Source organism: Mustela lutreola, chromosome X (assembly GCF_030435805.1).
Source record: "Mustela lutreola isolate mMusLut2 chromosome X, mMusLut2.pri, whole genome shotgun sequence".
In the NCBI taxonomy this organism is placed as follows: domain Eukaryota; kingdom Metazoa; phylum Chordata; class Mammalia; order Carnivora; family Mustelidae; genus Mustela; species Mustela lutreola.
The window spans coordinates 15258416-15276565 of NC_081308.1; the positions used below are offsets into that span (position 1 = coordinate 15258416).

At 47.6% G+C, this 18150-nt stretch overlaps 1 protein-coding gene across 1 annotated transcript in view; it reads right to left on the minus strand.

Annotated features, from left to right (window-relative positions):
* MAP3K15 (mitogen-activated protein kinase kinase kinase 15) overlaps positions 1 to 18150 on the minus strand; it is a 115671-nt gene that overhangs the window by 60522 nt on the left and 36999 nt on the right. Inside the window, exons 4-6 of the mRNA XM_059157232.1 lie at positions 16259 to 16452; positions 13081 to 13249; positions 11007 to 11113 (exon numbers count right to left, since the gene is read on the minus strand). Of these exons, the coding sequence (XP_059013215.1) occupies positions 11007 to 11113; positions 13081 to 13249; positions 16259 to 16452 (470 nt within the window). The remainder of the gene's footprint in view (positions 1 to 11006; positions 11114 to 13080; positions 13250 to 16258; positions 16453 to 18150) is intronic.

The following is an 18150-nucleotide window of genomic DNA, read 5'->3' on the forward strand; positions in this document are numbered from 1 at the left end:
TTTCTATCATCTCTAGGAGCTCAACCGATGTCTATTACATGGATGGCAAACTGAACCGTACTGAACACGAAACCGTCTTCATCCACTGATGGCTGAACGAGCACAGACAATGACAGAGCATCCCCTACACGGCCCTGTACTCTCGAAATCCTGCAGCGGGACATAGTGAGGCCTACGTAAATGCACAGAAAGCTGCAAAAATATACAGCAAAGTGCAGAGAGAGAGAACTTCGGCAACACAGGTAGGATTAGAGAATAGATTTATAAGGGACAATTGCTTTCAATATTTCCCCACCCCCAGTTTTTCGCAAAAATATATAAACATATTTATTACTTGTGCAGTAAGCTACCCAAACTAAAAAAAAAAAAAAAAAAAAAAACCACAACCCTGGCCTGGGAACTTTTACAGCTAGATTCTGGTTATTTTTCATAGCATTTACTATCCTTTCTGTGCCTCAGATCTTCACATGTAAATCATGTTTGACTTTGCTTACCTTACAAGGCGACTGCGGGCTACAGTGGGCAAGAGCTCTCACATGTCAGGAAGCATCCTGTCTGCTTTTCTGTCTCTCCTACATCATGCGTCTTTAAGAGAAAGTTCATAGGGTGGGAGAGAGTTCCAAAAAATCTTTCTCCAAATCAGGCTCTCAGAATTAACCCATAAAACGTCTCACTAGACCAGAGTCCTTTCTAGGACCAACGCTGTCTTAGGTGGCCCATCAAAAACCTTTTAAGAGATGCCTGCTTCCAATCACAAGACTGAGAAAGTCCTTCCACTCCCATGGCAACAGTCCAAGCCTGGACAATTCCCTAAACCGTGCGGAAGGGGAGGTTGATTAACTCATTCCAGAGAATGATGACAACGCTCTCAGAGGTGAGCCAAAATCACGACAGCTTGCATGTTGGGGACCTGCTCTAGGTACTGCCAAATGGAAGAGTGAGTCTTTGACAGAGAAGCTTCACAAGGACAAGGAGAAAATCCGCAAAGTTTTGGTCGAAAGCATGGGCTGATGGGACAGAACGGCATCTGGAAGTGTCCCCAAGCAAAAACCTTTTGCTTCATGTTAGATTCCTCTTGCAGCAAGCTCACCCGCTGTATTTTGCCAAGACAGCCACAGTGCAGGAGAGGCCCAAAGTAGAAAGATACCACACGCACTATCAGAGCCCTCGGTCATGGGTCCCTGCAAAAACGAATCCAAAGACATGAGGAACAGCAGCCCCAAATCCTCCCTGCTCAAATACAGACAAGACCAGAAAGGTCGTGGAGAGACAAGAGGTGGGGGTTGGGCTAATCACGAGTTAATGGCTGAAAATGGAGTCCAGGACCAACCCAGCCATTCTCTAGAAGAAACACAAAAAATCAGTCATATATGCTAATTGCCAGACCTAAGAAAGGGCTCAGATAGCCAGGACAATAAACAAAACAAGTTATCCTTCAGTCTCCTTAGTTCTTCTAGATAAAATGTCTAGAATTAGGAAATGTGCATAGAAGAAAATGTGGCTCCTAATCAAGATAAAAAATAGAACTAGAACCAGAAATGACTGTTACTAAAACTGATTAAGAACTTACAACTATTATAAATATATTGTTTATATACACATAAATACATATGGGTGAAGAATTAAGTTATTTTGTGAGAGAAATGGAAACTCTCAAAAAACAAATTAGTAGAAACCCTAAAACTGAATTTAAAAAAAAAACAAAGAACAAAAGTGGCACTGAAAGGACCTAACATCAGATTTGGACACTCTGAGAGAAAAGATCGGTGACCTGGATGTGGATCAGTCGCCATTATCCAAACCGGGGCCGGAAAAGGATGGGGGCAGGGCTGCCAGAGAAGCGCACAGGGGAACTCTGAGGGATAAAAACCTTCTGTCTCTGATCTCGGTGGTAGTGGCACGGGCGTACTTATTTGGCCAGAGCCATCAAACAGAGCACTTCAAATGGGTACATCTTAGTGTATGTCTGTTGTCCCTTAAACCTTAATAAAGGTGGTTTTAAAAAGATGTAGAAACTGATCAGTGTTTCTGAAAGGTGAGTGTCCTGCTGGGCCAGTCACTGCACTCTGCCCTCAGATACGTTCCTCTGCCACCTGCTTCTCTCTGTGTCCTGGGGCAGCGAGCTCCCCCAGGCTGATTCTCAGGCTCCCAGACCTGACTGCCAGCTGCGAGCAGCCCATGCAGGACCAGGGCGGACAAGCAGCCGCTGGGCCAGGAAGAAGCAGCCGGAGAATGTTCTCCTGGTTTTGGTGTGTTTCATGTGGTGGCTGTAGCAACAGCTGCGTCTCTTCTGTAAACTTACCTGCCGACAGGCTGGCTTGTAATGCTTCCAAGGGATCCCGGCTCCTAGATTCTGATCAAATCACCTCTTTCCTGTGTCCCTCCAGCCAAAGGAGGGACGGCAGCAGCCTCCTGCCAATGTGAATTCTGAGGGGCCGCGGTTCCCCGTTTGGCTACTCAGCTCTGCCAACAACCGTGTAATCAATTGCATATAGTCAATTTCCTCTATTTTAAATACGGAGAGACGTTTCTGTTTCCTGATTAGATCGTGACAGAAACACACCTGCCCCAAGGAAGCAGGTGCCTTACTCTGGCCAGATGCCTCATATTTACATAAGGTGAAAGGAACAGTTACAGGTAACCTGGGTTCGAGTGTGGACAATGCCCAGAGCCGAAGAGACACATGAATGAAGCAGAAAGGTTGTTGTCCGACTCTACAAACAGGACCTAGACATGTATCAGGGCAGAACCACTATTAAATCATCCCATCCATGCCCCCAGGATCACAACTTTTTCTAGTCTCCTGGGACCACCAAGCAACAGCTTTAAAGGCTGGGCTTTCCAGGGAAGCAGGGAAGCGGCAGGCCTGGATGGGGAGCTGGGCTCTTCTGAGGCTGGCTTTTCACAAAAGCAACAGGTGGTGAGGAGTACTCCCATCTGCACTCTTGGTCCTGATGACACACTCTCAGGGATCCCACGTGGCAAGATCCGCTTCCACTCTACGCCTTATTTGCAAGTTGCAGTAGAGACTAGGATGTGTTCACTCAAACCCCTTTATTATTCTTCCTGGGCCCTCAGCCAGAACACATTTCCCAACTTCCCTTGCAGTTAGGTTGGGCCATGAGCCTGAACTTTGGCCAATGAAACACGCTATCGAGTAACGAACCTCACTTCCTGCCTGGGCTCAGACAAACCTCTCTGGTCGAGTCAGAAAGTGGAAACAACCCACAAGGCCGTCGGCTGGCAAATGAATAAATGAAAGGGGTTCCAGCAGCGCGATCGAATACTATTCAGCCACAGAAATTTAGTACTGACACATGCTACAACGTGAGCAAACCCCGAAAACAGGATGCTCAGCGAAAGAAGCCAGCCAGAAGAGCTCTCTTATCATAGTATTCCATTCATACAAAGTGTCCAGAATAGGCAAATCCAGAGACAAAAAGCCGATGAGTGGTGTCCTAGGCCAGCGTGTGGGGCGTGGGGTAGGGAGTGACTGCTAACGGATCGCCAAGTAAAACTGTGGCTGTTGAGGGCTGGGGAGGGGAGTTGAGGGCTAATGGGGGACCAGTGGCTTGTAATGAGTTCAGGGTTTGGGGGGCAGGAAAGATGAAAATATTCTAAAATTGGTTGTGATGGTTACCCAACTCTGAATATACTAAGACCGCTGGTTTGTACTCTTTAAATGGGTGAATTGTATGGTGGGCGAATTAGGTCTCAGGAAAGCTGTTCCCACACCTCCCTGGCAATTCAGCATGGTCTCGCTCTTCTCATCAGCTGGCTTTAAGGACTTTAGGGACTGAAGGGAGGGCAGAGCGTCAAGATGGGAAGAGAGTGGACTGTCAATCACCTGGAGAAGAGACTGCCCGAGCACGATATGTCCACGCTGCAATGACGCATAAGTGAGTATAAACCTTCATCGTGTTAAGGCACTGAAACTGTCACACTACTTGTGAGAGCAGTTACCCTACCCTAACACACAGTTACCAAGAAGGCACAGGTTTCCTTGGTGATGCAGACCAGTTCCCCCCTGAGTTCGTGTCCTACCCCACTCTGACTGACACCTGGGATCCCACGCTAGGAAAATGCCCATCGCTGCTGACCTTGACCTGGCCTATGCAGCCCTTCACTTTTCTGGATTGCCGGCTTTGGGCCAAGCCCTACTGAGATGGTGGTATTACCAGTAATTCTGCTGTTATACTTTTCTGTAGACAACCTATGTAGGACTTAGATATTCTTGTTTTCGCACATATAAAGAAAAATTCAAGAGATCTGCCTTCTACTACACCAATCCCTTCACTCTAAGGACCCAGGTGTCACCATACAGATCTCCTCCCACTGTAGACCACGGCAGATCACAGAGTCATTCATTCATTCATTCATTCACCCATTCAATGAATACCTACTGAGCACCAACTCTGTGGGGGGCACAATGGTCATAGGCACGGGTAGACCATGGCTCCTGCCCCCAGCCCCAGATTTAGTCTAGTGGGAGGGATGATAAATATTCGAATGGAACCAGGAATATGAGTGCTACGAGGAAAAGAGCAGGTGCTATGAGAATGTGTAACAGCAAGGACGCTGCTTGCAGGTAATGGTACTTTATGCAACCCAACCTCTAAGGAAAGAGACATTGTGTTAGACCCTGAAGGAGCATCGGATTCGGTCTGGCAAGCAACGGACACTCCAAACTGAGGCAACACCCACGAGGAGAACAGCCTGCCCTTCTTATGAACTGAAGGCAGGGGAGGGTGGTGACAGGGCAGTGAACCAGGAAGAGCACAGGAGGCAAGGCAGGACCCAGGTCATGTGCGACCATTTCCATAATTTTACACAAAGTTTCCTTGACTTCTCCTTGGAAGAACTCAGAAGCGATTCATGACACCTCACATTTTACTCCAAAGGGCCTTCTAGATTCCAGCTCTTCTTAAGAGGCCTTCCTCAGACACCATCGCTGAAGGTGATCTAACCCTGGGGTTGGGATTCTCCGTCAGGAAACAGAAGAACAACTCTCATTCATTTAGCTTCTTCTATGTGCCCGGCACGGTGCTAAGTTTTTGTACTTAAGATATTCTTAATTCTTAAAACCATCGCATTCCACATATGAGTGAAATCTTATGGTATTTGTCTTTCTCTGACTGAATTATTTTGCTTGGCATTACACTCTCTTCTCTAGTTCCATCCATGTCACTGCAAAGGGCAAGATTTCTTTTTGATGGCTGAGTAATAGTCCATTGCGTGCGCGCGTGCGCGCACACACACACCCCCCTCATCTTTTTTATCCATTCATCTATTGATTCCATTCATCTATTGATGGACACGGAGGCTGCTTTCATAATTTGGCATGTGAGATAAGGCAAAAAAGAAAGAGAGAGAGGCAAGCCAAGAAAGAGACTCGTAACTCTAGAGACCACACTGACGGTTACCGGGGTGGGAGGTGGATGGGGGAGACAGGTGACGGGGATGAAGGAGTGTGCTTGTCTTGATGGACACGGGGTGACGGATGGAAGCCTGAGATCATTGTCTTGTACACTCGAAACCCATACAACATTGTATGTTAGCTATACTGGAATTGCAGTTATAAAAACCCACCTCACTCATTACCATTATCCTCATTTCTTCCACGGCAATGCAGTCCACAGTTTTATGGGTTTTGAACAGCAGAGTGGTTTTTTTTTATATAATTTTTTTAAATAAACATATAATGTATTATTAGCCCCAGGGGTACAGGTCTGTGAATCGCCAGGTTTACACACTTCACAGCACTCACCATAGCGCATACCCTCCCCCCTGCAACCCTCAGTTTGTTTGTGAAATTAAAAGTCTCTTATGGGGCCACCTGGGTGGCTTAGTGGGTTAAGCCTCTGCCTTCGGCTCCGGTCATGATCTCAGGGTCCTGGGATCGAGCCCCACATCAGGCTCTCTGCTCAGCGGGGAACCTGCTTCCTCCCTTTCTCTATGCCTGCCTCTCTGCCTACTTGTGATCTCTCTCTGTCAAGTAAATAAAATCTTTAAAAAAATAAATAAAAGACTCTTATGGTTTGTCTCCCTCCCAATCCCATCTTGTTTGATTCATTCTTTTCCTACCCACCAAGCCCCCCACATTGCATCTCCACTTCCTCATATCAGGGAGATCATAGGATAGTTGTCTTTCTCTGATTGACTTATTTCGCTAAGCATGATACCCTCTAGTTCCATCCACGTAGTCACAAATGGCAAGATTTCATTTCTTTTGATGGCTGCATAGTATTCCATTGTGTATAGATACCAAATCTTCTTTATCCATTCATCTGTTGATGGACATCTAGGTTCTTTCCATAGTTTGGGTACTGGGGACATTGCTGCTATAAACATTCGGGCGCACGTGCCCCCTCGGATCACTACGTCTGTATCTTTAGGGTAAATACCCAGTAGTGCGGTTGCTGGGTCATAGGGTAGCTCTATTTTCAACTTTTTGAGGAACCTCCATGCTGTTTTGCAGAGTGGTTGCACCAGCTTGCATTCCCACCAGCAGTGTAGGAGGGTTCCTCTTTAGCAAAGTAGTTCTGAAGTATCTCTTAAACTGTTTAAGTGTGTGTGCATCCTGTGTGATTGTATTTTTCCATCACTTGTTAACTTTAGGAAACCCTCATGAGCGGTCTTCTTCAGCACAAAGGACTCCCCTGACACAGAAGTCAGGAGATGTGGGGACAAAAGGGAGCGAACCGAAGCAGGAATTGGTCAGAAAAGGAAGCTCTCTTGGGCCCAAGGAGGCTGAGGAGAGGACTGATGGAAGCAGTTTAAGTCCTTTGGGTTAAGTATTTCAAAAGCAAAAACATGTATTATTGGCAAGGCCACTGTTCAGAATGTATGGAGATGGTCTATTTCTCAGAAGAACATTGCAACTGGTCTTCTCGTATAAAAAATACATATCATGAAAGTGGCTTCAGCCTTCAGCTACCATCTATGCTCTCAGCATAGATGGCAGAGTAGAACATGTAAAAAGATGGCCCTACAGCTCCAAGAGGCCCAGGATTTCTTCTGGCTGTCCTTCCGGGAAACGGAAATAAGAGAAAGCTTTCTGGGCAGAGTTTCACAGATGATGCCGTGACATTACTAAACGAGTGTGTCCAGAGCACTGTGTGTCTCACTGATTGGCCGTTAGATCCTAGGCCCTTGCCTTTCTTTCTTTCTTTCTCCTAAAATGAAGGGTTTGGGGGGTGCCTGGGCGGCTCAGTCATTAAGGGTCTGCCTTCAGCTCGGGTCATGATCCCAGGGTCCTGGGTTCGAGCCCCACATCAGGCTCCCTGCTCGGCGGGAAGCCTGCTTCTCCCTCTCCCACTGCACTTCCTTGTGTTCCTTCCTTCTCTCGCTTTGTCTCTGTCAAATAAATAAATGAAATCTTTTAAAAAATTAAAAAATAAAATAAAATGAAGGGTGTGGACCAGATGACTACTTTTCAGTGCACAAGATTTGTGCTTCTCTTCACGGCCAGGAAAATGATCACACAAATGTGTGTTCCCCTTTTGCCACACAATTCTAGTGACCCGGAGACCGATACACTATACAAGTAGGGAGAGGTCATCATTTTGCTACTTCTGACTAGTACCCAATAAAGAATGGTCATAGAAATGCACAACTTAGGATGGCGAGATCGAACCATGAACAGAAACCGAAGAGACCCAGAAAAGGATGCTGGTGGCTACGGCAGGAACAAGGAGCCCACACGGCCCTCCTGAGGATGTGTGTCCCTCTACCCGGGCAAGGATGTGGCTGGACAGCCCCAGGGGCTAAGGGTGAGCCGACTGCTGGAGGTTCTGGAACAAGACTGCAGCCTCCCTGGCACCGGCTGGATTCTCTAACACTCATCGGTCGCCCCTGCACGCATTTCTAGGCACTACAGGGGACTTTCCTCTATCCCTCCCCTTATTTATAGAGCGACACATCAGATATTCCAACCAGCACATCATGCGTTCAGCCTCCCCTCCACAATCTGAGGAACTCAGGAAGGAGTTGTGTTTTGCTGGAGTTGGCAGTCTTGCCCCAAAGACGCAGGGAGTAGAATACGAGAACATACCTACTTTGTGCAGGCGAGTCGTGTTCCTAACCTTCTACTGTGATTCAAGTACTCTTCTTACAGACTAGCTTTCTGCCTGCTGCCTGGATCCCTGGTCATGTTCTTCTGGCTGCGTACCTAATCAAGTCCTGGCTGTGAAAACAACAGCAAATCGAGGAAACTACTCCTACAGGATTCCACGCCACCGAGTGGCAAGCAGTTTCATGGCTCAAAGCAGACTTGAAGCAGCTTTGAACACGCTTCTGAATGCTCAAGCCAGCTTTTCTAGTCATGGACAGCCCTTGCCATCTGAGGCTCAAATGTCATTCATGACTACCAAGCTTTAATAACTAATTCACGGCCACGATCTGCTCCCCTTCCTAAGCGGTAAAGGTCACCTGCAATGCAGGAAAATCATCTGTCCGTCGCTATATTCCCCTTTATAGACAGAAGGTGATGCCATGAAGTTTCTCAAAACCGTACACAGTGCTGAAGTCGACTGTGAATATGGTGACACCTTGCCTGGACTGTAAGACAGAGCCGCTGTCTCCTCGGGGCCCAGGAGGAAGACAGCCTCCATCCGAGAGCAACGTGGTTCCGGCGCGGGCATCCCAGCTACTCCGCTTCCAAACTGGAAAGGCGCTGGTCTTGGGATCACTTCATCCTGCCACACCCATTTCCCTTAGATACCAGTTTTCCATTTCACAAATTGGTTTTCTCTTTTATTGCATCGAGTGGATGGCAATTGGACTGTTCCGTTTCGACAATAGTTACCTCTGCCCTGTTTGGGACAAGACACGGTGGCGATTCACTTCAATAGCCCTCTTCGTTTTTACTTAACAAACCATTTTTTTAAATAGCACTTATGGTGTGCCAGGCATTCTTCCAGGAATGTCACCAGTGGTGACTCATTCAATCCTTATACATCGAAACGAATAGAAATCCTGTCACTGTTCGCCAGGATCCACCAGAGCAGGACGCCAGCTACGTACCCAACAGAAACGTGCCGTGCAGGTACACGAGTCACGCACGAGCCTCTCTGCAGCAGCACTGTTCTTCAGCACCCCAGACTGAGAACAAGCCCCAAGGAGAGCTCAGTTGTGGCCGATCTGTACAATGGACTATCCTGTAGCAACAGGAATCACCGAGCTGCTGACAAGCCAACAATGTGCATGCGACACTGAGTGAAGGAAACAGACGCAACAGAGTACGCTGTGATTCCACTTATATGAAGTTCCAGGACAGGAAAAATTCATCTATGTGGACAGCTGTTACGACCGCAGCTGCCTACGAAGGGGTGGGGATCGCCTGCAGAGGAGCACAAAGGAGCTCTCTGAGGGCATAGACATGTTTTATATCGAGATGGGGTGGTGTTTACACGGTGCGTCCATTTATCAAAAGGCATCGAATTGTGTACTTAAGAGCTATGCATTTCACTGCGTGTACATCTTGCTTCGCTATCAAAGAGAGACGTGACGTCATGAGCATGAGGAGACTCCCAAAGCCACGGGAGCCTGAACACATGCGCTGTCCTGCCGATGCTGCCCGTGGCAAGCCCACAACGTGTAGCCCAATCCAGCTGCTGAAGCCAAGCCAGACTCTTGAGAGACCAGACGCAACAGTCCTCTCGCTCGGGTCACCTCCTATGCTCACTTTATTCACTCCCTGTGGAAGACATCAGCCACGGAAGGGAGATGGCAGGGCTAGAACATTCACGCACCAGGGATTTTGTGAGGTTCAACCTGGCCAACTCCTAGTTATCATCCTCCAAATCCACAGTAGCTGAGTTTGAAGGTGCACATGGCTGACCAGGTAAAGACTACATTTCCCAACTGCCCTTCTTGCAATGTGGGGTCACGTGACTGTGCTCTCATCAATGGAATGGGAGTAGAAGTGCCCCCCCCCCACATGCTAATTCTATATGCTTTAAAGGAAATTGTCCTGAGCTCTCAGTCTTTTCTCCCTTTGCACAGGCTGGAATACAGACCCGCAGTGACCTAGCTTCAACCAGAAGAGGATAACATTTTTGCAAATTCAAGAGCTACAAAATGGTCAAAAACCAGGTCCCCGAACAACTCCCGGAGCAGGGCTAAGCCACTCGTCCAGCCCACTCACTGCTACACTGCTAGGTGGGAGAGCAATTTCCGTCTTACTCAAACCACTGCACTCGGGGTCCCTTTGTTACAGCATCTTAACTAATACCAACCCCCGGCCCCTCGGCACACAACCTCTTGAGGCTCCTGATCTGCAGGCTGGAATTTCCACGTCTCACCAACTCCATCTAGCCCAGTATTTTGTCTTCCAAAGTTCATATTATACTAGTAAATGAAGAGAGCACCCTCTTCTATCCTACAACAGTCATCTAGTTGCTTAAACTCACCCCGCACAGTCCACAAGATACTATCAACCCCTTATTTGGGCATAAGAGATCCTTTCAAGACACAGCCGCAGCCCCCGCACTTAGCCTCAGGGGCACGTGTGTGCTTCCCCCGCAAACTGTACTCTAGTGGCCCCAGACGTTCCCAGGAGGCCCGCTGCACACGAAGAACACTAGGCTCCCATTCCTGCTCTGGCCAAGGAGAACGGCCTCTTCGCCAGCCACATCCCACACTCTCTTCTGCACGTGAGATAATTCTTACCACAAATTCCAAACCCAACCCCCAGGGAAGATGCTTTAAAAGCCCCAGGTGGAAGGACTTCTTCCCTCTGCTAGGCTTCCACAGCATTTGGGGCAAACCCTCATCAAAGCATTTATTCTTCCGACCTTTAAGGCTTTAGTTACATGTCCGATCTCACGGCTGGAGTATATGTTCCAAACACAAAATCCCTGAACCCCAAGATCAGATGCCTTGCCCTTTTTCATAACCTTGGCCTTTTAGCACCCAATCTGGCTCAGACTCAGTGAGGGTAGAATGAAAGAAGAACTGGACAGGTAGCATGTTTCAAAATTCTATATGTCCACTCTCACTCTTACCTGTTCAATGCAAATGCATAGTGGAATTTAATATTATGCTGGTCAGCCAAGTCACACGTGGGCAGCATTTCCAAGGTCTCCACCAGCTTCACCATGGCGTCATAGTCCTGTTGACAAGAGGTCCCAAGGTGAGAAAATCAGGAGACAGACAGCTCTTCGCAGATTCTTCTGGACAGTTATCAACCTAAGACTGCCTCAGCATTTAAATACAAGCCTTTCCCTACAGAGAGAGCGTTTAGTGAAATTATTTATAGCCTGTAACACAATAGGAGTGAGATTAAAAAAAAACAAACAACAAAAAACTCAAAATGAACGAGAGAGAAGGCCAGACCAAGAATCCCTGCTATCAGAGGCCACAAAAGGATCAAGGGGATGAAGCAAGGGAGTCCAGCAGCCCAGAAAAAGATCCCATGCCGTGAGCGCCAGAGAGTTAACAGCATGAGCAGGGCCGTGGGTTAAGGTAAGTGCGAGATAAACACACAGGAAATCTTACAGTCACTGAGCACGGGAAGAGGGCAAACACCCCAGGTCCTTCCCATTTGGCCACATATAATTGAATTCATCTAAACCAGGATTTTTCCACCTTGGCACTACTGACCTTTTGGGCTGGATCCTTCTCGCTTGTGGGGGCTGGCCTGGACATTCTGGGAGGTTAAGCAGCACCTCCCCCTTGCCCCTGAGCCGTGAAAACCAACAAGGTCTCCAGGCACAGCCACAAGTCCTCTGGTTGAGAACCAGAGTTTTACACCGCATAATTACCCAGGGAAACATTGCTACTGTGTCTGTCTCAGCTGGGTCCCCACTGAGCTGTGCCATCTGCTACCCTTTCGGCCAGGCTTCCAGTCACGGTGACTGGCCACCTCACCGCCAGCCAGACACAGTTCAGTGAGAAGAGCTGCCCACTGAGCTCCCGCACGCCTGTTCTGAGCTCAAGGAAAGGCGGCAGTGTATTCCAAGAAGCTTCTGGCTTACATCTGGGCCTGAGAGTCCTACCAAAGGAAGGTTATAAAAACAAGAGAGGCGTGAAGGCCAGGACAGGAGGAAGCCAGAAGCTCAGGGGAAGAAAGATTTCAAAAAAAGCTCATTTGCATTCTCTTGTCCCCTGGGCCATCAGTTGGTCATTGTCAAAATCCCTAATTGCATCTGCTATTAAAGTCAATTAGATGCACCTGTTTATCAGCAGGGCTCGCAGACCCCAGCAGTTGACTCTTCTTTGTTCAGGTCGTAACTGAGTGCCTCTCTCAATTTGATTTAAAGACCTGTTGTCAACAACCTCCAATACGGCTTTGTAGAATTCTGCACGGAAGGCACAGTGTCCTGCGTTCCCCCCCCACCCCCCATCAAGGCATCCCTATAAATGGCTCGACAGCCTTTAACTTGGATGGAGGAAGCACTCCATTTCCTTCATGGTACCGCATCCCATAGACTCAGTCTCCAGCACTCCTCGTGAGGCCCCGGTGCTTGTTCTAGAGTGAACTTCTGCATGTCCTGGGTCCTAGATGCGCCTCTGCTACTCCTCCTCTCCCTGTCACTGATGGCCGGTGATCCCCGAAGAAGAAAATGACAAAGGCGTAAAGAAAGTAGCACAGAAGAGGGGCAAAGAGCAAGGACAACATTGCCTCAGTTGAATCTTGACTTTGTTAACTGCTGTGTGAACTTGAACTTGGACAACTTAACTTCTCTGTGCCTCATTTGTAAAACGGGGATAATCAGAGTATTCATCCCATAAGCTTGGGGAGAGGATGAAGTGAATGAGGATTTGCCAAGAGCTTGAAACAAGGTTTCACCTCAAGTACATCTAAACTGTTAAAACTGTTAAACTGATTCTAAGCTCCTGTTATCGAGCCGTACAGTGAATGAGGTTTGGCCAGAGTGGCTGTCTGATGTGACAAAACCTCCAATGTTACTAGCACAGCAGATACGCTAGGGGACCTATGACCCGGCCACATACCTCTTTTGTCTACAAACAAGGCAGCTAACCACCGCCTGGTAGAAGAGTGCTCCCCGTGAGGACTTAATTCTCTGGCCAAGGAAGCACTCTGCATGCGCCAGCCTCCGGGAAGCGGGCTCGTACCTGGATGTCGCGGTAGGACAGCAGCAAATTCACGATGATGTCCGCGGTCAGAACCTCGGTGTTGTCCAAGCGAAGTCTGATCCGAGCCAGCTCCTTTGCCAGTTCGTCACCCTGGTATTTCTCCCGAGCTCTCCGGATGTCGTTTAATAAGGTTTCTTTGTAGTAAGCGCTGGAGAGGGAAGTAGGACAACTTCTGGGCGCATCTACCTGCATCTGGGACTCTGTTTCCTTCAGCGGCTCAAAGCACCTTGGTCCTTAAAACCACGACAGAGCTGGACACACGGGGGCCTCGCCCAGGCCCGAGCCTCCCCGCACCAGCAGAGACAGGAGACAGGTTCTACCTGCTAGTCACGGTCTATGACAACCGACCACTCCACATCAACAAATGCAGCTTGTTAGGACCTTGGAAGTACTTTCCAAGCTGACCGCTGTCAATCTATCAGGGGTCCCCACCTAGAAATCACAAAGCTTTTTCCACTCGGCCGAGAGCCAGAAACCGGGCGTGTCCTTGAGCAAATCCTAGAGGCTGTGCCTGGAAGCCTTTGGACAACCCTCCTCCGCCTGTCACTCCCACTCGCCGCTCATTTTCGACTGCCAGAAAGCTTTTCTAACATAAAACACAACTTCCTTCCTGGGAGCTTCTAGATGATGATAATAATAGCGATACATAAAAACATCTAAAGCGGCTCAAATCCACACCGCAATCTCTCACCGTAGCCTCTCAGAGAAGCAATGCTGGTATCTGGTACTTGGTTTAAAACCTTCACAAATGATCCAATTTGGTGTAGAGAGGCCAACTTGCAATGACCAAGAATGGATTTAAATATGGGCCTACTTTCCAAGTAATGTTTTAATGGAGACCAGACACTGCCAAGCAGTAATCTACCATCAACCGGTTAAGTGGTTAAGAGGACTTTGCTGTAGAGAGAAAAACTAAGCTGTTCATGAGAAAAAGGGGGCAGGCTCGTCATGATCTCAGGGTTGTGGGACGGAGCCCCATGTCGCATCAGGCTCTGTGCTCAGTGGACAGTCTGCTTAAGACAATCTCTCCCTCTCCCACCCACCCTGTCTCTCTCTAAAAGAAAGAAACCTTAAAAAAAAAAAGAGCAAGCTCAATTTAACAGTCTTCAGAGAAAGACAAATACTTAAGAAGGAATGTTATGTACCTTTAATAGTTTTAAAATGATGCCAAGTAAATGTGAATGCTCAAAATAGGACCCCAATTAACATTTAAAGAAGGAAGTCGTGCCCCACAGAAAGAACTCAGACATCAAATGATCAGTGCGTTACCTTTTTTTTTTTTTTTTTTTTTTTTTTTTTACTTTGTTTGTCTACTGCTTATCAATCCAAAGAGCAAATAGGCGGATTCTGCCAGTGTTTAAAATTCTCTCAGTCTTAGGAGTCATTAAGTTGGGTGACAGCCACTGTCCATTTGGTGGATGATAAAGGCATCAAAGATATGAAAGCATTATTAATTTAGCCTGACAAGTGAAAAGTTAGACTTTAGTGTTGTTTTCAAAGCTAATTCTGAAAACTAGTTTTAATGAACTGAGAAACCTCACAAGAGCTAGAACTTGTAGGTAAATAAACAAAACATTGACTCGGGGATATCACCGATGTAGCACACATGCAGCCGTTTCTGCCCGTGGTAATGAGGAAGGACACTGCTAACTGATGTGAACTTGGAAATGGCTTCAAACCCCTCTTCAGCACAAGGCTACAGGTGGCCTTTACCCATCTAGAAGAGCTGACCCCTGAGCGAAAAAATTATCTGTCATCCTTCTTCCAGATGTTTTAAACCAGAAGCCCTGCGTACCCTCTCACTAAGCATTCAAGGGGCGAAAGTGACCAACAGGTATTTCAAGCCCTTTGAAATCACACCACATCAAAACGGGTGTTTTCCTGCTGACAACAAATGCACGTTTCATGAAAAACGAACGTGAGCCCACTTCTTACAAGGCCTTGCTCGGATGGCAGACTCGAGCCAGCCCATTTCCTCATCAGACCTGAAAAGCTAATATTTGAAGAGCTTCCTCCCCAAATGTCACTAAAATGCTCATTGTGCGGCAAGGTGGGTCTGTGTCAGGCTCTGCACGAACGCGCCACTGCAGGTCCCCTGTCTGCTGTCCGCACGAGCACTGGGTCACCAAGACCTCGGTTTCTCGTCTCGTTTCCCCATGAAGGGGCGTAGAAGAGACTCTGTGTCCAAGCAAGAGATGACAGGATAGTCAAGGAACAGGCTGTTAGCAAGCGTGTACCTCAGACCAACACGACAGTGACACGTCACAGCGGGGGACGCCACCGTCCGAGCCACAGTGGGATGAGGGGGCCTTTCCATTTAAAGCCAGTCCATCCAGGGCTCTGGATTCTCATTGGTCTTGGAAGGACAGATCCTTCTTGTGACATCACTTAAATGAAATCCTTAAACCTGGCTGTGAGGACGATGACTGGGTCCTTCGGTCTAGTGGATAACCTCAGGCCTCCGACTCTGAGAACCAGAACACCTTCAAGTCCAGCCTCTCGAGCACGGAGGCTCAGACAGGGGAGCGGACGGCCAGGAGGCTGCTGAGTGCGGCATCGTCTGACCAAGGACTCAGACCCAGACCTGCCCGCCTCTGAATGAGTGTTCCCCACCTTCTCCACAAAGGACAAAATCTGCAAAGAACACATCCCAAGACATCCTGAGGTCAGGACGTCCTGTGGCTTGACTCAACGCGAGACCCTCATGATCCCAGTGACCTTGCTGAGCCATTTTAACCACCGCCAACAGCTGCACAGGGTTGGGTTGGGGACAGGGGGAGACAAAATCCTGTTTGGAAAGGATGTTAAAACACGGAATCTCAGGGTTGAAAGAGCATAAAAACAGTGACTTCATGTCCTTATTTTCTAGATGAGAAAACAGCTACACAGAATTCTCTATCAAGGTCGCGCAGGGAGCTGGGTGGGGCCAGACTCGGGCTCAGCCCTCACCTGCTAAAACTCCACTTCTATTCTCTTTAAGGCCCAACTTAGCGAGGTAGCAAGGAACAACAGCCGAGTCCAGGGGCACTTAGAACGGACTGGCCGGGGTTCCCCATTCTCTGGGCATTACGGTCTCCTACGAGTCCACTGCCTCCACAAACGTGAAGGGAAAATTCCAGCAAAGCTCCCAGGGTTGCTGACTGCGAACGGGCATTACCATGAGGTCACGTGGATGTCCTTGAGGAGGCTAATAAACCTGTCCACCAGGGGCACACACAGCGGACCCAGGATGGTGTCCCAGTTGGGCTGCATGTACTCGGAGGCGCGCCTCTGGGCGTCACTCTCGCAGCAAAAATAATCCGCGCACGGTGTCACGATGTACGGGATGAAATAGTAATTGCCACTAGATGCCTGGAAAACAGAAACAGAAATGCGTCACAAAGTCTTCGATGCAGGAGCACAGCCGTGGATTTGGGCAGGCGGAAACTGGTAGGTCAGGGAAGGAGAAAGCGCTAGAGAATGAATCACAGCGTGTGCGACAAAACAAGGAATCTTCTAGGCACAAGACCGGAAGCCCCGCAAGCCCACAAGCCCGAACACAAAAATTTGGTTTCGGAGGTTGAACTGATCTGTGTAGGTCTCTGAACTTCCCTGGCAGAGCTTTTAGGGTTTTTAAGTCATGGAAATGATGTAATTTCACCACATGTCCCCCCCACCCCCACCCCATAACAGGGAGCTTGAACCCATTGATAAGCAAGAACAGCATGGGAAAGGCAGATCTTTCTTTCAGCATGGATGGCAAAGCCCTGTTGCTGGACCACTGAACCACAAGTGAACAATTATAAAACTTTGTTGAGTAAAAATGGTCTTGCGGGGAACAGATATCAATAAATATGACTAATCCTGGAGATGTTTTAAAAAAGGATGCTAACGTTTTATTATGCCAACTACTGCTCAGGTAAAACAGTATCTTTTCTTCTAAGAACTAATTACAATTTGACTATGAATCACAATCCTTTGCAAAGCATAAACACTACCCCTAAAAGCAGGGAATCATGCTGAATTTTTAGCACATCTGAAAGATTAAAATACATTCTTACAGAACATTCTTTTATCAGTCAAGCTTTTGTCTACACTGCCACAAAAAGCAACTAGCTTAAAATTCCAGACTTTTTAACTCCTAGCTCTTTGCTTCATTTTCAACAATGTCTATGATGCCAGATATATTTCATCTGATTTCTCTTTAATTTTTTTAAACTCAGTCAGTGGAATTATCTCAGGGTTTTAGATTAATATAGCCAGAACCTTGGGAAGCACGTTCTCTCCAAAAACAAGAGACCACATAAGGAAGATAGCTTCTTCTCAATTAGAAAGAAATTCAGTAATTACAGAAAACGCAATCAGAATGCTGCCATCTCAGATCAAACAGAAGCTGTGGGAAAACCAGCACCACTGGGGAGCTCATCTCAAATACCCACGTGACCTAGGCTTGTAAGTTTTCCTTGTGAATGAGATTTGTTTACAGAACAGGCAGCACGCCTATTTCCACCTGAAGCCCAACTAACAACTTGTCCTGTAACTCTCTCTTGTACCCTGTCGGGCCTCTCTACGTCCTACTGAGACATGGTTGTTAGGCCCTAAAATATTTCATTAAGAAAAAATCACTCATGCTGCTCCATTCAAACGTATTTCACACTGGGTCGGCAAACTTGCTCCGTGAAAAACCAGTCGGGAAGGACTGGGCATTCCGTGGGCCAGTCTCTGTGGCAACCACTCAACTCGCCCATCAGAGCAGCAGAGCCCCTGAGACAACATGTGATCACGTGAGCAGAACTAGGTCCCCACCAAAGTTTATTTATGGACACAACTGCATTTCATATTCTCACATGTCCTGAGATACTTTTCATCTTCTGACTTTTCCCCATCATTTAAATAAACATGCAAGAAGCACTCGGAACTGACTGGTCACACGAAAACAGGTGGCAGCCCTTACCTTACATTAAGCTCCATGATGTACTATTATTCCTGTATTCTTATTCCTGAAAACAGGATTTTCTGAGAATACTTACCCAGAAGAGCAGCTGGAGATTATCCCTGTGGGCACCAGAT